This window comes from Cryptosporidium parvum, chromosome 5, assembly GCF_000165345.1.
Source record: "Cryptosporidium parvum Iowa II chromosome 5, whole genome shotgun sequence".
In the NCBI taxonomy this organism is placed as follows: domain Eukaryota; phylum Apicomplexa; class Conoidasida; order Eucoccidiorida; family Cryptosporidiidae; genus Cryptosporidium; species Cryptosporidium parvum.
The window spans coordinates 281454-303911 of record NC_006984.1 but is presented as its reverse complement, the minus strand read 5'-3'; the positions used below and the strand labels follow the sequence as shown (position 1 = coordinate 303911).

Sequence of the window (22458 nt, the reverse complement as noted above, 5' to 3'; positions counted from 1 at the left end):
TAAAAAAGATTTAAGTGAAACATTAATAGCTTCCTGTAGAAAAAATAAAATGGAAAGGGAATAAATTAAGAAAAAAAAAACTTACTCGAGCCTTGTCAATTTTTATTTGAGATTCAGTAATTGCGTCTGAAATTAGAGGTTCCTATTCAAATAGTTTGAAGTATCAATTACTACTTATTCAACTTACTTTATATTTATTCAGTATTGTAAAAATTGTTCTGTAAATTAATTTATCGTCTAATAAAGACAATTCATGTTGATTTTTATCTTTAATGTTCATATAAGCTTCAAATATAGATGAAAATGCAATCCTAAAGAATATAGTTTTACTTAAGTCTTTTAATTCATACTTACCTTGCAGGGAAGTCATCGTCACATATCATAGATATTGAAAGTCCATCACTCCATTTATATGAAAATATTGTATACTCATCATGGGTAATTATTTCCTGCACTCCTGAATTTAGCTATGGAAAATATGTTGGATATAAAGATAATAATTTACTTACCTTTGGAGTAATGGATTTTACAATAAAAATAAAAATTTCTTTAATATAACTTCGTTCAAAATAGGAAAATCTAATCTTGCAAATTTAATGTTTAAAATGGGGGTATTTCACCGTACCTAGAAAGACAATAACAGGATGACAGTATTTTAACACTGCTTTCATCATTTTCGTTACAAATAATAATCGAATATGCTCTCATGATTAATATTAAATATTATTTAGCGCGGAATATTAAATTAATTTGAAAAATGTGATAACTTTCGAAACAATGAATAAGAAAGTTGATATTATTACTCAAAACCCCCATGGCATTATGCTTTGTGATAAAGACCCAGATATTTATAATGTTTGCTCATTCAGCACAGATTATCGAATTGTAGATATGCTTCTTTTTGAGTGTACTTGCCCAAGCAAAGATAAGTCATTTTGTTCACATATTAGAGCAGTCTCAAAAAAATTTCAATCGAGATATAGTCGCGAGATATTTAACATATATTCAATATTAAACGATATTAATACAAAAAATTCATTTGCATCATGCTATGATAAGGCAGAAAATCATTTCAACTTGTTTTTGAAATCAATAAATAGACTTTTTCATTTCAATAATTTTCTAGAAAATCAAGATCTGTTCTCTCTAGAATCAAAACAAAGATATAAAAGAGTACTTTATGCTATTTTAAAATCTCTAAGCTCAATTTCATGGAGATATCATTTAATAAAAACAAAAGATGACAATTTTATTAATTCAATTAATTATGCAAATCATATGAGAAATTCGATTGAAGTAGACTCGTTATTGAACTCGATAAATTTTTCATTATCAAATATTAATAGAAACGATTATTCTACAATTATTGACTTTCTTCAGGCAATAGAGTCAAGTTCTTTGGAAGGAATAGGAATTTTCAATTCTACCAGTATTTTTTATGTTCTAAGTAAGATTTTTAGTCAAAAAACAATATCAAATACAAACAAAGAAATATTAACTAGTGGAATTTTAGAGTTTTTTTCGACATATGGTATTTGTTTACGATTTGAAGATGAAAAATTAGGCAAAAAGTCTGATCAATTTGATTGTAAATTTTTTCATACAATCTTTAAAACGGTTAAAAGATATTTAAATCAAACTGATCAAAAATTTATCAAAGAATCAATTAATTTAATTTTAATAGAGGAATTTGGATTAGATTTAGACTTATTAGGTTTAAGCCTTGAAGATATGACTAGAGAAGCGTTTCTTGTCGAAAGCAATGTAAAACAAAATAATCGAGTAGTTGATTTACTATCTCTTAAAATTAATCAGACTGACTTATTAATTTCAAGCTTAAATGATTCTCTTAACGATGGTTTTTTCTCAAATAATTTAGTAAAAATTATTCATTCAGCACCAATATTAATTGATTTATATGATCATTTATTTTGGTATTCAGCAAATAACCATATTAGATATGGAGAGTTAACAGAATTTTTAGATAAGAATATTGATAACGAGTTATTAAGACATTTTAATTTTATCAAATTTTCAAAAAATGGTAATAAGCCTAAATCAACAAACGTAAAAATTAATAATTGCCAAATATGCATATATAAAATTTTAAAGCCTAATAGTGAAAAATATTCTACAGCACATGCTTATTATTCCTTGATGATTGATTCAATAGCTCAATGTAATGAGATTAACACTTTAAATTATTTTATAGGCGGATGTATTCAAGAAAATGGAGTTGAAAACTTTATTAAATTATTTCCAAAAGAAATACTAAGAACTGATATATCATCATGTATTTGTAAATCATTTAATTTAATTGATTTTTTTTCTTGCATTTTGCGAATTTGCCCTCCAGTTCTATATTTGGACTTATGGGACTACTTATTAATGACAATTCTTTTTGTTTTAAAGGTTGAAAGAGACGAATTTGTTAAATCATTATCTGAAAGCATATCAAAAAATAACAATATTTCTGAACTAAATAAGTTAATTCAGGTTTTACCTTCCAAAATCAGAAATGATTTTTATAACAAGTTTTATTGCAATTCTTTAAACTTAACAATATCGCTTGAAGTTGAAGATAGTTTGGAAGAAAATGAATGCTTAGTAAAAATGTCTACTGAAGATGAATTTATTTTTGAAGAGTTAAGATGTGAATATTGTTCAAACTATAAGTCCATAAATATTTTTGACTGTAAAAGTTTTATTTTGTCTATTCAAAAACAAAAATTTGGTATTTCAGAAAAAGCTCTTGATAAAGATTATAACCAGATAATTCAAAATTACACTAGTATAATAAATCAATCATGCAAAAATCTATCAATTAAACTTTACACGAAAATTAATCACTTTATATTCGAGTTGATACAAAATGCTGATGATAACCAGTATTGTTCTTGTATTGGAAAAATACCTTCAATTATTTTTGTATTTCACAAAAATGGTGTGCTTGTAATTAATAATGAAATTGGATTTACTGAAGGAGATATTAGTTCAATTTGTGATATTGGAAATAGCTCAAAAGTTTTTAATGAAAAGAAAATTGGTTGCTTTGGAATCGGATTTAAAAGCGTATTTTTAATTACAAACACTCCATTTATTTTTAGTAATGGCTATTGTTTCAAGTTCAACTTAAATTCAAAGCATGGATCCTATATTTTTCCGGAATGGGTTGATGAAGAATTATATAATTTAATTCCAAATCACAAATTTCATAATGAGTATGAAATAGAAGTTTCTACTTATAAAACTAAATTTTGGCTCCCTTATAAAGAAGATATAATTTTTGAAGATTTAAAATTAAATGATAATATAATCCTATTTACAAATAAATTAAAAAGAATTAAACTAATTACTAATGATAGGGTTACGGTAATAACAAGATCTGAAAAGTTAATTTCAAAAGATTTAATCTTGGTAAATATTTTTAAACACATAATGTGTGATCCCACAAATAAGAAGCGAAAACTTTCATCCAATAGAAATATTACAAAATCATTTTTAATTGTGAATTATAATTTTGAAATTCCCAAAAATATTTCAAACTTGGTTAAAAATAAAAAATTAAACAATTTGGCTATTGGAATAGAAATAAATAACGAATCAGATACATTTGATGGAGAATGTAATTATGACAATAAAGAGGTGTTTTCATTTTTGCCTATTAGGTCATATGGATTGAAATTTATACTTCAAGCAGACTTCGAGCTTACATCATCTAGGGAATCAATATCAATTGATTCAAATTGGAACATTTATATTCGCGAAATTATACCTAATGCAATTATTTATTTAATATCAAAGTTACGTGAAACAAATGGTTTTCATTTATTAAAGAAGTCGTTTCTAGGAATATTACCAACAAAAGCTGATAATATAGACGAATTTTTCATACCAATAATTCCCAAAATTAATAAAGCTTTAATAAATGAAAAATGTATTTATACATGCGAAAAAATATTCATACAACCTTCAAATTCTGTTTTTATAAATAATGACTCAAGGACATTTAAAATATTATTAGATATTTTTCCAAATATTAATGAATTTTCTTATTTGTTAAAAAAATATTCTAATAAGTTTTTAATTAATAATGCATTCGCAAATAATACAGAGAATATTTTATTGAGAGATTTAGGAATAACTGAATTCAATATAGATATTTTGGTTGATATAATTAAAGGAATAATTTCTGATTATTCTTATTTTGGCAGAAATTATGAATGGTATTTTAATCTTTTTCTTTTGATTGAAAATTTAATTGATTCTTATGCAGATATTAATTTTGATTTGCAAAAGCTAAAACGCTTACCGTTGTTTCTAACAGAAGAAGGTCGATATATAGAACCAATTGATACTAATTCTAAAAAACAGTTATTTATTATGGAAGAGGATATGCCCTCAATTTCAAAGTTGGGAATACACTTTATTAAGAGAGACTTTATTTCTCAACTAAAAGAGTTTTTTAAAGATGAACTATTTATTTATAGCAAGATAATTAATTTTATTCAAATTCTTGGGCCATCATTCCTTAAAGTTGATGAGTATTATGAAATAATTTATGAAAGTCTTGCTGACTGCAACGACATTAGCACAGATGATCATATTTTCTTTACTTTTTTACTTGCAAAATCAAATTATAGTCCGACCAGCAATAAACAGACACTTGCAGCTGACTCAAATGATGAATTATTACCAATATCACCAAAAAATTTTCATTTATTTGTTACCAGCAAGAAGTATTCGCTAATTGAAAACATTAAACGGATTTTGGATAGTAAAAATGAGGATTTAATTAACAATTTTTCTTATCACGCATTTAGCAAAAAATATCTCCAGTATGCTGATGAATCATTTTGGAACTCATATTTTAGCAAGTTTGGAGTGTCAATTTTACCTTTCTATTTTGAAAAAGTTGAATTTAATAATTTAAATGACTATCAGGAGCATCTCAGGTCAGTTAGTAAGTTAAACAATAGTGAGTTAATAGATCAACATATTGAATCTATTTATAATGTTAAAAAATCAAATTTTATATCAATAACAGATTTCTACTGTCATGGAATAGAGTCACTGGCAATAATAATGAATGATATGTTATCAAAAAATACTGGAAATGAATATTTTGAAGAGACACTAACGACAATATCAAATCAAATAATAAATTGTGTTTGCGATTTCTGGGAAGAAATTCAAATATATTGGTCTATCAATATTCATGAAATTATAAAAAAGCCTTCATTTGTACAGCTTCAGTTTTCATCATATCCAATTTTTGTCTCGAAATACCTATCAAACAACAATTTCATTTTTCAACACCTTTGTCCACCAAAAATGTTGACGTTATATACTAATACTCAGCATCACAAAGTAATATCAAAATTTGTAAATTTTTTAATTTTGGATAATACAGAAAAAAACATGTCGATTACCTTATCAGATGCATTTTCTACTATAACAGAAATTAGCTTGGAGTATTTATGTTCATTAATTGAAGCTTTACATAATCCCAGCTTCTACAAAATAAGTTTATATAATTTAAATCAAATAAATCCAAGTTCATATATTTCATTGCTAGAATTAATAATTAAAGAATCTAAATCAAACATATCAATGAATTCTTTAGACACTTTAAGGAAAAATTTGCGGTTTCCTTTTCAAGATGAATGCAAGAATTTAATTTGGAAGAATCTAGAGGAGTTATATTGGAGTGATGAGAATATATTACCAAAAAGCCACTCCTTGTTTTACCAATTTTCTAATATTTACAAATTAAGTATTTCAATCAATGATATTTTAAGTTTCTTTTTATTACTTGGAGTTCCCTTAAATCCTGAAAGAAAGCATCTAATCGCTCATTTAATAGAAATATATAAAATAAAGCGAATTGAAGCAGACTCAAAACAATTGTTGACATATGTAAGTATTGTTACTCAACTATATAAATATGACAAAACTATTCTATATGGTTTACTAAATTTGCCAACTATTAAAAAAAATAATTATTGTATATGGTTAAATGCAGATTTAATTAGAGATAATAATGAAGTTATATTTTCAAATTCCATGTTATTTCATCATTTTGCATATAGGTTTTTTTCAGAAAAAAAAGTCGTATGGTCCCCTATCATGTTTACGATTATGCAGCCAAGTTTAAATATGCAAAATTTAGATTTTGATGAACTAACCCACGATTGGAATACTATTTGTTTTCAATTATTTAAGAATTCAGAAGATCTAAGTTTAGATATTTATCCTAATACTGAGCTCAGTTTAGATTCAACCTTTTATTTTGAAATAATTATTAATATATTTGGGCCACTGTATGAAGAATCTATTAAGGATAAAGTTAAAAAAAGAAAAAATTGGAGCGAATTAATTTCAAAAAGCAATATAGTGGTTTCTAATACGAATATTTCTATTAAATGCTTGGAAAAATCATTTTATACTCCTGCTCTATTCGATTTTAAAACAAATAAGCTGTATGTTAAACACCAAAATAAATTAGGTGGTGATGAGATTGAAGAGGCACTTTTATCTATCCTCACATTTATTACTTCTTTCTTTCCAAAATATTATCCAAACTTAAAAAGCATCATGGTAACAAAACATATATTCAAAGATGCAATCAAGAAATTCGAATCTTCGAGAAATGAAATGGCTTGGGATAAATTTATAATTAATTGGATTAAGAAGATAGAAATAGAAATTGGAATTAAAATTGATCTAAAGTATTTTCTATTATCTGATTATGTGGATAATGCTGCTCTTAAATTGAGCAATGATGTTCAATTAAACGAAGAACTTCAAATAGAATATAATACTAACTGTCCAAAAAAGATATTTTAGAAATAGGTAAGATGGGAGAAAAACTAGCCTTTGATTCCTTGAAAGAAAAGTTTAGTAACGAGCTTGGAATTGATTATTTCAATATAACTTGGGTTAATGAAACAGCAGAATCGGGTCTTCCTTACGACATTATTTTAGTTTTCATGGATAAAACAAGAGGAACAAAGGAGGAAATATTTGTTGAAGTTAAATCATCATCAAAAAAAGAAAAGAACTTTTTTCGTATTTCTTTCAATGAATGGAAGCTCGCAGAAAGATTACAGAATAATTATTGGTTGTTTCACATTCTAGGTGTTAATCTTAATGCACCAAATTTAAGTTTAAATGACATTGAATTTAGAATAATCAGAAATCCGTATGAATCTTGGAAGGATGGACGCCTAAAAATGATATTATCAGAAAATTAAACAATATATGGAATAATTGCTTTGCGATTTAGAGATAGGTATGACTCCTTGTAATAGTTAATATACCATTTATGTGCTCGTATTGCATTTAAATACATACAACTAATAATATATAATAGAGCGGCCGCAATATGCAAATTATTTGAATTAAAAATAGCATCAAAAAATAATGATATATATATTCCAATCTCGCTGAAATAGTGTGGGCAACTAACAAATTTAAACATACCACCATAAGGAATACCATACTCCTCGGAATTTGCTCTCCTAATGTTTGAAAGTTTAACATGACTTTTATATTGAACTAAAGAAAATGCTGCGAAAGATATATATTGCAAAACTACAAATTTCCCATAGAAATCTTGGGTAGCCAATAATGTTATAGGCATTATAATATAGTATGATATACCAAATAAAAATACAAAAATACTCATTTTACTATAATTTGTGTTATGATATGAAATAAATACTTCTTCATATAGCCTTCTAATCACATGTATTAAAAAAAAAAGTAATCTGTGGCAATTTGGATAGCCTAAATATACGCAAATTAATGTTGTGAATACCCCAACTAGATAGAAATAACGAAACCACCCTTTATTCACGCTCAACCCCAATATTAAATAAATTACCTTATCAGTTGAGGTACTTCCAATATTCTCTGAGGATAAATTCTTCTTGCGAAGTTTACCGTGAGTCGTGATCAAATTAGCAAACCGGACCACGCTGGAAAAAATTACAGCAACAGTCGAGACGAGAAAGTAAGTTGTCAAGAGACTATGAGTTCCATTCACCAACTTGTAATCAATTTCTTGCATCTTTCATAAAATAAAAATAAAAGGGGGAACAAAAGGGGAAAATACGGGAAATAAGCGGAATCTGAATAAGAAGACGGGAAAATTTGAAATGTACAAAACTCTATTCTAGACTGGATATTGTAAAAACAGTAAATTTAGTTAATTTTAGTTTGATTAATAACTTTATCGTCTGCTATATCTTGAGTCGTACGGATCTGCTCTAGAATAACGTGGCGGTGAGTGGTACCTAGAGGAGTGATAATCATCCGGTCTAGGGTATCTGCTATCATAGTATCTGTTGTAATAGTCATCATTGTGTCTGTTGTATTGATCACCCCTCGAATGAGATGGCGGTGGATAGTCATATCTACTCCTAGTAGAATGTCTAAATGAATTGCCACGATGTGAAGAACGAGAATACCCAGTTCTTGAATTATATTTAATTGATCGATATTGGGGCCCTTTATATTCTCCTGGAGTGGGATCATATGGCTTAGCACGTCTTGCTGTCTCAACCTTCAAACTTGCATCTTGATATTCTTTCCCATCCAGTGCATCTTTTGCACGCGCTGCTTCCTCCTCATTACCCATAGTTACGAACCCAAAACACCTGCTTTCGCCAGATAATGGATTAGTAACTAAATGACAATCAGTTACTTCACCATAATCCTCAAATAGCCGGCGTAAGTCATCTTCTTTTGTTTTTAAAGAAAGCCTGCAAACATAGAGTGTACATGAAGGATCATTACTTCGTTCAATCTGAGGGGCTACTTGGTTCTTCTCATCTGACTCCGCATTTGTAGCTTCTTGAATTGGTTCAGCCTGTTCCAATTCATGTTGGGTTTGGCTATTGCCTTCTTCAGCTTGGCATGTTTGTGGCTCAGAATTATCCTCCTCCATTTTTCGAAAAATTGGTTTTCTTCCCCGTTTTTTTGCCTCTGGCATATTACGAAGGAAATGTGAAAAGTATAAATGGGTAGAAAAAACAGAAAGTTATCCCCGCGTGCGACGGGGAACTTTTTTGGGCCGCTTAAATAATTCAAATAAATTGATTTATATCAAACAATTGTAATGTTTACAAAATTTTTGTCAGATTTCATTGTATTTACTTTTTGAAAGTGCATATGTATCAAAGTTTGTTTCTCCCCAAATTGAGCCACCTGCCCATGTTGTGAAGTCAGGTCTTTGATTGCATTTTCTTGTTTTTATTTTCCACGACTTCTTAAGTTAGTTGAATGATAGTGTTTAAGTTTTAAACTTACCGAAGGTAGTAGAGAGGAAAGCTCCTTATTTAATCTCGCTTCGAAATTTCTGAATTTAGTAGAGCCTCCTATTAACAATATATTATTCGCTAGAAGCTCTTGGAGATGCTTTGGGGATGATAAGATTGACTCTGATACCATGTCGGCAATTCCTGTAAAGTTATAACCTCCGTTTGAAGGACTAAATAAAAGTTCCGGAACAGTAATCCTTTCAGAATAAAGTTTAATGATTCTGCTAGGGTCGCAATTCACGCTAGATTCGGATTCCATTTTTAAATTGAAATTCTCAAGTTCAATATTATCTGGAGATATACACTCCTGAGAGTAGAAGTTTGAATTCTTACTGTTTGGTTTTAATTCAGGGAGTTGATATATCTGCTCCACCAAATTATCAGGACTATTTCCTGGCGACCTGCTAATATCAAGATCAAAATTTTTAGAAATATAGCAGCAACTTTCTTTAATTTTTGAGACAATTAAAGAGCTTCTAGATAAATCAACTTGTCTGAGTGAAAGAAAATTTTTTAATGCAAGATCCAAGTGATATCCGCCAATATCCAATCTTCTACAAGCTTTATAAATTGGTGAGCCTTGAAAAAATGGGACACTAAAACAACACTGATAGCCACAGTCTAAAATCAAATAGCAAGGATTAATTACTTGCTGCTCAGTATTGGGAATTAGCTGTGGATTGAATGCAAACTGTGATATTGCAGGAGGATTTGTAACTATTGCCTTATTAAAACCAAATTGCTCAAAGATTATTTCGAAAAGAGAATGCTGAAGTGAGGATGGGTTTAGAAATGGTTCAGTGACTAATAAACCAATATCCCCTGGAGAAATATTCATTTTATTAAAAATATATTCCCAAATATCATTTTCCATTGAAACATCAATTAGTAAGCCTTCAGAAAATGGACAATAAGAAAAATATTCATTCAAGCTGTAAATTTGATCAGATGTATAAATTTTATCTTTTCTTCGAACTTTTCCGATACAATTTGGGAAGCAATGCCTAAGAGAATTAAAATATTTTTGGTAAGAAATTCAACTTACCTAGGTAATTCTTCACCTGAATATCCAATTTTAATGGTGTATGAGCCATTATCTACTACCAGAACTTTATTCATTTAATAAAAGTTTATCCGCACTCAGTATATAAAAATTTCATAAGAATAAAATAAGATTAATTGGTTAGCTTAAGTACAAAAATATCGTTAATTTAATTCCATATTGGATATTAATTTATTAATTTGTTTTTAAATGAAATTTAGGCTTGATGATAAAATTGCGGTAATATTGGAATTTCTTCAGAATATTGAAAAATATGCTAACTTACTTTTTCTCTTTGTTTCTAATTGTATTCCTAGGTAGCTTTACTTTCTGTGAACAGCTAGGGCATAATAACACATCTATCTTTGCTAGTTCTCAAACTGAAGCAGATGCAATACAGATATTTGAAAAATTAACAAGAAATATAATTGCAGATGATTTAAATACTTCAATTTCGAGAGGTTGGTGGATACTCTCAAGGAAATTAATTATTAAAACGCATGAGCAGGGTATTGATTTAAGTCCAGTTGTTCGTTCTGTGGAACTCTCAATTAGAAGAGAGTTAAATGAACTAACTAGATTATTAAACAAAAAACACAGTGAGATTGCAACATTATCCCCTGCATTTCAATGGGCACAATCATCTGATCAAGTATATCTGAACATAAAGTTTACTTACAGATGGAATGCTCCGGGTGCATTGAAAATAGAAAATGAAACTGTCTCAATTCGTGATAATATATTTTTTTTTTCTGCAATGGGATCGCATTCACACGAAAAAAAAAAATATGTTCTTAAACTCGAGCTATTCGATAATATTGATTCAGATTTATCTGAATGGTCATTTGGATCTGTTGGAAAGCTATCCTGCACTCTAGTTAAGAAGGAGCCTAATACTATTTGGCCAAGATTATTGAAGGACCAAAAACTAAAAATTCCAAATATGCACGTTTGGTGGGAAATGAAGGAAAAACATGAAAATTTGACAGCAAATTCAAGCATATCTAATGGAACAAAGACATCAAACGTTCTTAATAATACCGACAGCTTCGAAAATGATGTAATCTCAACAGCTAGAGAAGAACTTTAATATATAATTAACCACATATTTTGTATTTTTATTTGATACCGCATAATCAAGTATTTGTTTAATAGCTGCAACTTAGTGGCAAATATGTAATATATGCAGATTAACCATAGTAATTATAGAATTAAATTTTATTCCAATAATTTAAACTCAACTTTCACCAATTTATTGGGCAATAATGTTGAAACTATAATTAGAACCGGGACGAAATTAGACTTTTTTGCGTTTACACAAAGTCCCAATCGGAAAGAAAATTACTTAAAAAAATGTAATACTAATTTGAAAAAACTCTCGTTTAGAAAGGAAATCAATTTTTTATGCTCTTTTAAAAATATATTGAATAGCACTAAATCTTTATCGACCTATCAAGATTTTGATTTTTTGGAATTAATATACATAAATGAAAATCAGCATTTGGTAAAGGAACAAAGGCGTCTGCGTCGAGTAATTAATATAAAAACGCACAGAAACTGTATCTTACCGTTATTTGACTTACTAATTAATCATGTTAATCGGTTACAACTTTCTGATTTAAATTTTCAACATATAAAAAATCTTAATACTTTGAGGCAAGATCATTCATCACCTGGTATTGAGATTAAAAATATTGATAAGTATATTATTCACGACATTAATAATTTTTTTGGTTTAAAAAAAGGTGTCCAGTTATTTTCAAATCATGAAAATAATAAAGTTTCAATTATCCTGTTAAAGTTTTTGAATGAATATTATAAAATTTGTAGCAAATCATTAATAGAGTTAGCAATTCAAGTTATACGCATTATGAACATAAATATATTGAGAAGCAAATATATATCCATTAATCATCTCTCAGAGATTATAATTATTGCTTTGTCTGTAATTAATATTTGCTTCGATATATTTTTCTATATTTTTAATTGGAAATCTATACCAAAAATGGGCATGGCTATAGAAATGATCCATTTGATTTTAACAACTCTATACTTTTATGGCAGTGAGGGCCTAATTAAAGAATTTTTTAATATTTATGCTCAACTTTTATATTATTCATATATTTATCGTATTATTTTCATTCTTCAGTGCAAATTTACTAACAAGTATAATAAATTCCAAGTTACGGAAATTATCAGGACTCAGCTCAAGCAAATTTTTTATTCTATTAGCAATGATATAAGTTCAATGATTTCATCTTCCGAATTCGAAAGTATTTGTACAAAGTTAGGAATCGATATTTTTGATCAAAGCAATCTGGTTAACCAATCATTGTATACATATTTTGTTTCAAAATTTTGATTGGATTCAAAATAAATTCTTCGGGTTAGAATACAATATTCCCACTTTATCTTTAAAGGAACGAAAATTTACAAAAAATTCAAATAATAATCAACGTTTCATGCTAATTTATAATCAATTTTATTCACATTTTAAACTAGTTTACCTTAAACTTTGTTTATTTTGTAAGTCACAGATACTCGCTATTCTTAAATCTTTCTTTATTTCTCTGAAGTTTAATGATCGCAGGTTGCCGAGGCTGTTCAGTAAGGAATTTAATGGTTTTATATGCTTTTACAGGAAAACTGGCATCTCAAGTTATCAGGAATACATTTCAAACAAGAAAAAACTAACTTATGAAGATTTTGAGATGTTATTAGTTTCTTTGGACTGCAAAAAAAAGCTATTGAATAGAATTGATTGCCACACCAATTTATTTGACATTACTAATGGGTCTTGCTTACTTTTGAATAGAAAAATTATTTTTGAACAATCGTTTTACAACATTACATTATTTATTTTCGCAGCAGTAACTTTCATTTCTACTATAGAGACGATCATTAATAGTTATGGCAACAAATATTCTCAAGCCAACTGTACTGCATCTATAATTCAGAAATACTTTTATTTTCTGATTATTTTTTTAAGTTCAATATTTCATCTTAAAGTAGATCAGATGTATTTTTCTTCATCATTGAAAAGTTACAATCGAATAATAAACAAGTATGATTTGATTTATGGTAATTTGAAGTTAGCTGAAAAGAATTTGTCTTTTTCTAATGAAGATAATTCTCAGATTAATTTATCAATGAATGACTATTTATCAGAGTTTTTATCCAATCATTGCGCAGAATCTCTGAAAAAATATGTGGATTCGCTCTCTAAATATCTTCCGCAAGGTGTCGCAGCGTCACTCTTAAGGAAGTTTGACTTTTCAACACTTAGTCCTCAGTATAAGGAAATAACAATTCTATTTTCAGATATTGTTGGTTTTACTGGTATTGCAGAAAGGATTGACCCATTATTACTGTTTTACTTATTAACTAATTATTTTGATGAAATGGTTAAAATAATCGAAGAATTTCATGGTAACCTACTAGAAATTGCTGGAGATGCAATCCTAGTAATTTGGAATTCACCTATGGCTGTTAAAAACCATTCAGCAGCTGCGGTAGCTGCGTCTTTAAAAATGAAAAAGCAATTAAAATTAAAATCTAGATCTTTCGGAAATAACTACATTCCAGAAATTAACATTAAGTGTGGAATTCATACAGATCACGTCCTGATTGGGAACATTGGATGCAGTAAAAGAATGAAGTACGGAATTATGGGTGATGGAGTTAATTTGGCCAGTAGAATCGAATCTTTAACTAGGCGTTATTCTGCAGACATAATAATAAGTAACAATGTCTTCGTAAATAAAGAAGTGCAGAAAAGGTTTGTAATATGCCCATTGGATGTTGTTGTTGTGCAAGGGAAAAGCAACCCTACAGTAATTTATCATGTATTGAATACTGTAAATGATTCCGATCCGATTTCGCTTTTAAAATCTAAATTTCATACTAAAGCATTGATATTTTTCATTAACAAGGATTTTAAGAGATCCCTATTTTACATTGAAAAAATTAATCAGTTGGGACCATTCGAAAATGACTTAAGTACTATCAGTCTTTCCAATAAGTGCAAGCAATTCCAAGATACAAAATTAGACTTCAACTGGTCTTGCGCAGAAGTATTGAAAACAAAATATTTTAATGAATGAACTCCAGGCTATTACTAAAATGTTTGTTTATCCCAAAGAAAATGGGATGTGATTATTTTCATGAGTAAACAATTTCAAGTGTTTTTTTGAAATTTTATTTGGTTTTTTTTAATACATATTTTTTAAAATGCGGCATATACTAAACTTATAATTATGAATACAATTCATCCAACTACATCTTCACTTAGCAATGAAATTGGCGATGATGAACAAAATATATTAGAGCTGCCATACATGGGTGAATTATTAAAATTTGGTGATTCTGGGCTTAAAAATGGTCAAAGTTCAAATATTTTAAGCCAATTTTTTGATAATTTTTCGGAAGACGAATCTGATTCTGAGAACATGCTTTCACTTGAATTTAGCACTTCGAAATATTCAAATGAAAGGAAAAGAAGAAGAGACTTAAGCCATCGAAAAAAAACTAAGTCACAACAAAATGTTTCAACTGAAATCGAGAAATTGTTGCAACGAGCTAATGATGCTTATTTAGAAAAAAAATTCATCTTAGCAATCGAAATACTCGAAGAAATCGTTGTCAAAGCTCCAGGATTACATGACCCTTTCCATATGCTGGGTCTTATATATGAACAAGAACTAGATGATAAAGAAAAGGCAATTGGATTTTACTTAGTTGCTGCTCACCTAGTAAGCACCGATTTTTTTTTATGGAGAAGAATAGGACAAATGAGTGCTGAAATTCAAGATTGGAACAGAGCAATATACTGTTACTCTAAATGTATTAAAAACATAGAATACTCTGAGAATTTAGGTGGGCAAGAATCGGCTGCACAATTAGAAGATGAAATACGGTTTGAACTTAGTAGTGCATATTATTCAGTAAATGATATTAATAGGTGTATACAACAGCTAAAAATATTATTTTGGAGGCACCCTGGCGACCCACTCTTGGGGAAAGAGCTTGCTAGATGCTATCATAAAATTGGAAAGTTGAGCTTAGCAGCGGAAATTCTTGAAAGCTGTATAGAGTATTGTGATGACATAAATATCGTTAATATGTTATGCGAAGTTTATATTGATTTGAAATTATACCAGAAGTGTGTTGATCTAATTCATAATTATTTTGGAAAAATGAATACTCAATCAAATGATTTTAATTCGATATTTAATCAACTAACTCAACATAATACTAATGAAATAATTGATAATCAATTTTTGAAAAACGTTCCAATTGATATTGCAACCAAATATGCAGTGGCAAATCTTAATTTTGGAAATTACATTCCCGCACTCCAAGTTTCTAAAATTATAAATGAATATAACAGCTTAGAAGATTTTATTGATTTACATTTGACATTAGGAGATGCATATTTTCAAATTGGTAAATATGAAAATGCAAATATCCATTTTGTAACTGTATATAATTCAAAATCATTCGAATCTAATGTTCCTTTTAATATTAAATATGCTTATTCGCTTCATAAACTCAATTTAAATGAAGATGCTGCATCAGTACTTAAAAAATTATTGGAGAAAAATAAAGATGTTTCTGGTGATTTTAATATTTCCAGAGCGAAAACGCTTTTAGCCTCCATATATTCGAAAATGGGTTACGATAGTCTAAGCGAAGAGTTGATCTACACAATGAAATACGATGAAATAATACAGTCTAAAGATATATCAATTCCAATTCCGCAAGAAATGAGAATAACAATCGTTCTTGATTTATTTTCTGACATGAAAAAAGAAATCGCAAAAACTACAAATAATATTGAAGTTCAACCATATTTGGAGACTGCAATTACCACAAATATATACTTTGAACCTGATAACATTTCTATTTATTTATTTGCAGATCGATTTGCCAATGTAATTAATGAATTTATAATTGACATAAAGCGTATAAACCAATTGATATATTCAAGGAAATATAATGAAAATAATAAAAAAAATAGTTTAGAATGCATTGAAAAGGATATATCTAGTACTTCTAACTATTCTAAAAATTCAAATGAAACATCTACATTAAATACAAGTAAAAGGCTGCAAAGAGCAAATATCCAATTGGCAAAAGTTAGGAATGAGCTTGGTTTAATTACATTAGAAGGTATTTTAGCCTCTGAAAATGAATTTTGGCATTTTCTATCGCTAGGTGCAATTTTTTTAAAATATTCAAAAAAAAATAGCATTGCTGTAGAATTATTTGAAAAGCTTCTTAACAACCTTAAGTTCTTATGCCCTGAAATGAACGGAGATTCACTAAATAGAGGAAAACACTCATTGCAAAAACTACTACTTACATTTTCATTTGAAGGTGGTATCTGGCGTGTATTACTCGGACTTTTGAGAGAAGAATTCAACAAGAAATCCAATAAGAAAAGTGTTTGCAAAGTGTTAGGCAGCCTAATTTTAATGCCAAATTTATTTGCATCAAAATTAAATAAATTAAATAACCATTTCATTCTCGAAAAAGAAACTATTGGTGAAACAAGATCGTGGATACAAAGACAGATTTTAAATTCGAGAGATAATCTAGAGCTTCAAATTATTACTGCCCATCTTTACGTTTTTTCCAACCGTCTAAACCAAGCTTCATCCGAATACTTAAAAATCCACAGATTAATTCCTTTCGATGATCTTATTTCTCTTTGTCTTGGGGTTTCGTTGGTAGGAGTAGCAACAAGCAAAGAATCCAAGAATCGGATTTTTGCAATAATAAAAGGGTTTTCATTTATTATGAGATATTCAAAAGGAAGGCAGAGTATTTATATTAATGATGAAATTTATAAGGCAGAATGCCTCTATAATCTCGCACGCGCATTCCATCAAATTAATTTGAAAACAAACGCAATAAACTGTTACATAAAATGTATAAATTCCCTAAGCTCTATCACTGATGTTCGAAGCTATGATTTTATCAAACTTAAAAAAATGGCATGCTACAATCTATCGCTTTTATCAAAGGCAGATATATTTGGAGGAATACTCTGGTAATAATTATAACTCATTTTTTTCTTGATTACTTTGACAGTTTTTTGCCATTGCATTATTAAGCTCTTCTTCGAATTCAGAAGGACAAATTGATCTAGACTTTAGACATGGTAGACTTAGTAATTCGCTTAAGCAGTGACAATCTGTTGCGCATTCATCTAATATTGCATCCTTAGATTCAAACCTCAAACATCTCGTAATACAAATGTGCTCCTCATTAGAAAGATTTCTTTCTCCAATGTGTTCATTACTTCCCATGTTTGAGTTATGTAACGTAGGTGTAAAATCTTCCGGAGGAGAGATCTTTCTATGTCCCCAATCCAACACATCCAAAAATGATTGTCTTGCGAATTGTCCTACATCTGATGCTGTGTGAGTCTTACTTAACTGATAAATTGCCCCTGCAAGAAATATTGCACAGAACACTCGTATAGACAGCATAAACCAATCGTCTCCTCTTCTGATTATAGAATAGAGTGGTTTAAACGAATCAATTACTCCGGTATCTTCATCAAATAAATTAGGAAGGATCCAAAAGTCAAAGCCAAAGAACCATAGAAAAGCGAACACTATCAATCTTCCAAAAAAGACAATTAACATCGCCGATAAAAATACAACGGAAATGTACCAAACCGATATTTTTATTGCCAAAGGCCAAGCAGGGAACATGAATAACGCGACAACTGAAACCAAAATTGATATCATTAAAATATTTGACATTGTTTTGTTACTATCGAAAGTAATAATGTAGAATGAGTGTTCATCAAAATTTTGATTGCTTGTTACGCAAAGTCTCTTTGGCCACTTAGGAATTTTCAAATCACCAGTGTTGGTTCCAACCGGTTTATATTCCGCCCTGACGATAAATGAACGCCTAATCAACTCGGTTCCAACTTGATTCAAATCATTAATAGATTCGAAAGAGATATTTTTGACAACTTCTGGATAACTTTCTTTAATATGATCTTCATTTTTTCTCATCCACCTGATAAACTCAATACCACGAAAATAATCAACTGCTCTTCTCCCAACTTCTATTGCGCCTTTAGTTCGTACACCGGTCTTTGAGCCTAATAAAAATCTTACAAATTTTGTGTACATTAATTCTTGATCAACTTGCTCTGCCATTTTCATTTATGTACTAATAAAAATAATTCTTTTTTTTTTTTATGCGCCATAACTAAAAAGATGATCATTAGAATGTAAACCATGCGAACAAAGCCACTAAATAGTAAATATACAGCAGACTATAAGGATTATTGTTTATAAATATAATATTTAATATAATCATTACCTACCAGAACTACATTAGATAAATATTATGTTTTATTAATCAATTCATTGATATTTATACAGAATAAATCAAATGCTCGTTAAATCAATCCTTAAACAATCTCCTTCACTATTTATATTTATTACATTAGTTTTAATTAATTGCTACACAATTTTTAACTTTATAGCTTGTCTCAAAGTTTATCAATCAAGTTTACTTTATTACCTTTGGAGCGGAATACTAACTTGGTATACTATCTTGACCCTCTTGACCATTTATTCCTTTGCTATACTTATTATTAAGGACCCAGGCTCTTTGGAATCACTAAAATGCGACAATAATCCTCCGAGAGAGTTTAAGTCTACAATTAGATACTGTAATAAATGCTCAGGAAGAAAATGGAAACCCCCGAGAGCGCATCATTGTACAACGTGTAATATTTGCATTTTCAAAATGGACCATCATTGCATGCTTATAAACAATTGCATTGGATATTCTAATCAAAAAATTTATATTCTTTTTTTATTTTATTTGGCTTGCTCGTCTTCTTTAACTATAGTCTCGTCGTTCTTCCTCTTAACTAAGTTAATTATATTTTCTTTAGAGAATGGAATCAAGGAAATGAGACAAGCTTTAATCATTAATTTGATAATTCATATCATAATTTTTTTAACTACGGTAATATTTTTATTTGATCAAATAGATTATATTTCTTCAAATTCCACTCTCGTAGAATCAATGACAAATAAACGTGGTAAGAAAATAAAACTTTTCAACAACTTTAAAATGATATTCGGTGAAAGCAAGTACTTGTGGTTTCTACCTTTAAGAAATATAATAAGGCCTAATTTTAACGAAGAACTATATGAAATAATTGAATACCCTAACTATACGCACTTTTCTGAAATTAGATTTGCGGACAACAATGAACAATTAAAATCTTTTTGTGAGCTTTCAAAAATAAACAAAAAAATATCGAAGAGTAAATAAAATTTCTACTATTGGAATATAGTATAGTATAGCTTAGTATTATTATTGAATTAATGACAGCTTTCATTGCCTAATTTTGTAATTTATTTCTAGTTTAATTCATGTGTGAATGTGTAATAATTATTGCCGCAAGATTCATTTTAGTAAAATATGGGTTCATCCATTTCTAAAGATAAGGATAATTCCTTACCACAAAACTGCCTAAGGTTTATTGAACCATTTTTACAAAAAGAAAATATTAGAACCAATTTATCTCTTTTGAATGAGTTACAAAAGTTAATTATTACTCCAATCGAAGATAATTCATTCGCAGATCAATTTATATTTGAACATATTTCTTCAAAACTATTTGTAAGAAATGCAACTAGTGGAAATTTTCGTTCTTTAACTCTATTTTTCATTGAAATATTACTTGAAAAAGAGAGAGAATTATACATTTCTATTGAAAGCAATAGATTTCAATACGATCGTCTAATAACTAGTATAAATCACTTAATTGGTTTGGGTATAGTAATTAAGTTTATAATTATACACTATTTAAAGAATTTCGGAATAGATGAACTAATAAAATCAGCAGAACATACACAGTATATTAATTTTGTCAATGATTCGAATTTTACAAGTGAGCAATTAAGTGAACTCGAAAAATTTATTTTGTTTAAATACAACGAAGTAGAAGGAAACAATAGTAGCAAGCTTAACTTAATCAAATATGTATCTAAGTCGTCGAAGTTTTTAAAAGAAAATGAGCATTTATTGGCATCATTTGAAGATCTTTCTGTATTTGAACAAATTTTTTTAAATATACCTTCATTCCTAGTATGCTCTCAAAAGTACATTGATCAAAGTAATTCACTTAGCGAGATTTGCAATCTATTAATTAGCCTTCAGAATACTTTAATGGATATTATGCTAGTATTATTCTTGCCAAATGTTGAAAATCATCAACATATAGATAATGGTGACATTTACACATTTATTACATGCTTTCAAGTTCACTCATCGATAAAATCTGTAAAATTAATATATTGTGAGGACGATTCTGACTTGTTTCAAGATAACAGGTACCTATTTTTGCAATATTTAATTAAAAAATCGCTCAATTTTGAAAAAAAATGTCAATTATTTGAACTAAATAAAAAAAAGTCAATTATATTGCTTTCAACTATTCTTTTTAATCCACCAGAATTAAAATTCAATATATATTCAGAATGGATTAATCATTTTTCTGATCCAAGATTTATTCCAGATAACCTTATTTTATCAGATTCTAACACAGACTCGGATGTGGATGCCAACAAAACTGACTTTGTAGATTTTCCATACTTTGAGCAAGCCTATCGTTCGGTAACTTTTAATGGAGTTCTCGTAAAACACAATCTTTTTGTTTTTTTCCTATATTCTTTGGTGCATTCAAACTCTTATTTTATTTCCTATTGCTTATCAAGAGCTGACCCAGATGCCTTAATACTTGCTTTATTGGAACCCGTTTATATTATCTCAAAAGACATAGATGAAACTAATTTATGCCAGCTGATTGCTCTACTCTCTATTATTCTCAGATTAACAAATGATTTAAATATGTGCAAGGTTCTGAGCTATACTTATATTGAAAGCCTCCCACATTGGCTAGAGGATGACTCTCTTAAAAAAGTGATTCATAAATGTAGCGGTAATAAGGAAAAAAGTGGGTTTGAATTATCAGAAAATCATTCAATATCTATTGGTAATATTTTAATTGCTGTATTACTAAGAGCAATGTTTTATAACTACAAATTTGGTAAGGACATTTATTTATGTAGCATTATTTATTCTATTATTGAAAATATTTCAATTTACATGAAAAATTTTCATTGGCATGTTGCAGAAAAAATTACTCATTATTTAATTTTTTTAAGTAGTCAAATATACTGTTCGCTAAATACTTATAATGGAGATAGATCTAACTTGAGATTCTTTAACAGATTCTACTGTGGAATTTTAATGCATAAATCATTACTCAAACTAATTATTGAAAGTTTAAAAGATGAAAATTTGTTATCAAATTCCGAACTTATTTACATTATAATTAAGTTTTCATTAATTACTGAAATTCAAAAGTTAAATATTTTTCTCAAAAGATGTATTAGTAATAATGAAATATCTTTTTTTAAATCCAGCCTAGAGGGCAAAATATCCGCTCCTCCTGTCGCAGAAATTCTTAATTCAATTATAGAGCTTTATGAGCCCATTAAAATTACAATTAACTGTTTTGAAAATGAGTTAATAGGCATCGACAGTATTGTAGCGACAGAAAATATTCGTACTATTTTTCAAACTATTCGAAATATCATTCTATCAAAAAAGTACTCGAATCAAATCTTTTGCTACACTAGTAAACGTACAGCATTTCAACGAGACTACTACTCTGAATTTAAATTCTATTTCAAAGCCATTTATTCTGAATACTGGATAAATTTCCCCAAATGATTAATCGCTTCTATTTTGAGGTCAGATATAAAACCTAAACCAATATTAAACAGTATTGCAAATTATAATACGAATGAAACATGCATAAGTATTATCATTGTAAATATTATCATCTATGTAACTTTTATGAAGATCTTACGCAAACTTAATGCGTCGCCAACTCGTATGTAAAAGGAGATTAAGAAGCGATTAATTTGATTTGATAAAGTATCAATGAGTATTCTAAGATTGTAGGTTACAATTAACTAATAAGTTTCTAAAATAGAGGTATAACAACAAAATATGCGTTGTATTCAATATTTA

General features: G+C 28.6%; 12 protein-coding genes across 12 annotated transcripts; 8 read left to right on the top strand and 4 right to left on the bottom strand.

The window, feature by feature from the left end:
* Nucleotides 1-777: 777 nt before the first annotated feature.
* Nucleotides 778-6849, top strand: cgd5_1360 (superfamily I helicase; the record flags this gene model as incomplete). The annotated part of the gene is made up of 1 exon (XM_626083.1): nt 778-6849. One exon carries the CDS (start codon nt 778-780, stop codon nt 6847-6849), a length of 6072 nt encoding a protein of 2023 aa, XP_626083.1.
* An 11-nt stretch (nt 6850-6860) lies between these two features.
* Nucleotides 6861-7256, top strand: cgd5_1350 (hypothetical protein; the record flags this gene model as incomplete). The annotated part of the gene is made up of 1 exon (XM_626082.1): nt 6861-7256. The coding sequence occupies one exon, from the start codon at nt 6861-6863 to the stop codon at nt 7254-7256; it is 396 nt and encodes a 131-aa protein (XP_626082.1).
* cgd5_1340 (conserved hypothetical protein) lies at nt 7253-8074 on the bottom strand (the record flags this gene model as incomplete). The annotated part of the gene is made up of 1 exon (XM_001388227.1): nt 7253-8074. The coding sequence occupies one exon, from the start codon at nt 8072-8074 to the stop codon at nt 7253-7255; it is 822 nt and encodes a 273-aa protein (XP_001388264.1).
* Nucleotides 8075-8236: 162 nt separating this feature from the next.
* Nucleotides 8237-8998, bottom strand: cgd5_1330 (SPAC25G10.01-like RRM domain containing protein; the record flags this gene model as incomplete). The annotated part of the gene is made up of 1 exon (XM_626081.1): nt 8237-8998. One exon carries the CDS (start codon nt 8996-8998, stop codon nt 8237-8239), a length of 762 nt encoding a protein of 253 aa, XP_626081.1.
* Nucleotides 8999-9258: 260 nt separating this feature from the next.
* On the bottom strand, nt 9259-10362 carry cgd5_1320 (actin-like protein, putative; the record flags this gene model as incomplete). The annotated part of the gene is made up of 1 exon (XM_001388226.1): nt 9259-10362. A coding segment is annotated over one exon (1104 nt), but the record flags the coding sequence as incomplete, so codon positions are not given.
* A 280-nt stretch (nt 10363-10642) lies between these two features.
* On the top strand, nt 10643-11458 carry cgd5_1310 (conserved protein with possible signal peptide and ER retention motif; possible ER protein; the record flags this gene model as incomplete). The annotated part of the gene is made up of 1 exon (XM_626080.1): nt 10643-11458. One exon carries the CDS (start codon nt 10643-10645, stop codon nt 11456-11458), a length of 816 nt encoding a protein of 271 aa, XP_626080.1.
* A 93-nt stretch (nt 11459-11551) lies between these two features.
* On the top strand, nt 11552-12730 carry cgd5_1300 (hypothetical protein with 3 transmembrane domains; the record flags this gene model as incomplete). Its single annotated transcript, XM_626079.1, has 1 exon — nt 11552-12730. One exon carries the CDS (start codon nt 11552-11554, stop codon nt 12728-12730), a length of 1179 nt encoding a protein of 392 aa, XP_626079.1.
* A 100-nt stretch (nt 12731-12830) lies between these two features.
* cgd5_1290 (membrane associated adenyl cyclase with 2 transmembrane regions and an adenylyl cyclase domain) lies at nt 12831-14471 on the top strand (the record flags this gene model as incomplete). Its single annotated transcript, XM_626078.1, has 1 exon — nt 12831-14471. The coding sequence occupies one exon, from the start codon at nt 12831-12833 to the stop codon at nt 14469-14471; it is 1641 nt and encodes a 546-aa protein (XP_626078.1).
* A 153-nt stretch (nt 14472-14624) lies between these two features.
* On the top strand, nt 14625-17426 carry cgd5_1280 (tfc4p like TFIIIC subunit; TPR repeat containing basal transcription factor; the record flags this gene model as incomplete). The annotated part of the gene is made up of 1 exon (XM_626077.1): nt 14625-17426. One exon carries the CDS (start codon nt 14625-14627, stop codon nt 17424-17426), a length of 2802 nt encoding a protein of 933 aa, XP_626077.1.
* Nucleotides 17427-17429: 3 nt separating this feature from the next.
* On the bottom strand, nt 17430-18557 carry cgd5_1270 (conserved protein having 3 transmembrane domains and possible ER retention motif; possible ER protein; the record flags this gene model as incomplete). The annotated part of the gene is made up of 1 exon (XM_626076.1): nt 17430-18557. One exon carries the CDS (start codon nt 18555-18557, stop codon nt 17430-17432), a length of 1128 nt encoding a protein of 375 aa, XP_626076.1.
* Nucleotides 18558-18768: 211 nt separating this feature from the next.
* cgd5_1260 (DHHC family palmitoyl transferase with a signal peptide and 4 transmembrane domain) lies at nt 18769-19686 on the top strand (the record flags this gene model as incomplete). Its single annotated transcript, XM_626075.1, has 1 exon — nt 18769-19686. A coding segment is annotated over one exon (918 nt), but the record flags the coding sequence as incomplete, so codon positions are not given.
* Nucleotides 19687-19836: 150 nt separating this feature from the next.
* On the top strand, nt 19837-22155 carry cgd5_1250 (hypothetical protein with transmembrane domain near N-terminus; the record flags this gene model as incomplete). The annotated part of the gene is made up of 1 exon (XM_626074.1): nt 19837-22155. The coding sequence occupies one exon, from the start codon at nt 19837-19839 to the stop codon at nt 22153-22155; it is 2319 nt and encodes a 772-aa protein (XP_626074.1).
* Between the last annotated feature and the right edge of the window lie 303 nt (nt 22156-22458).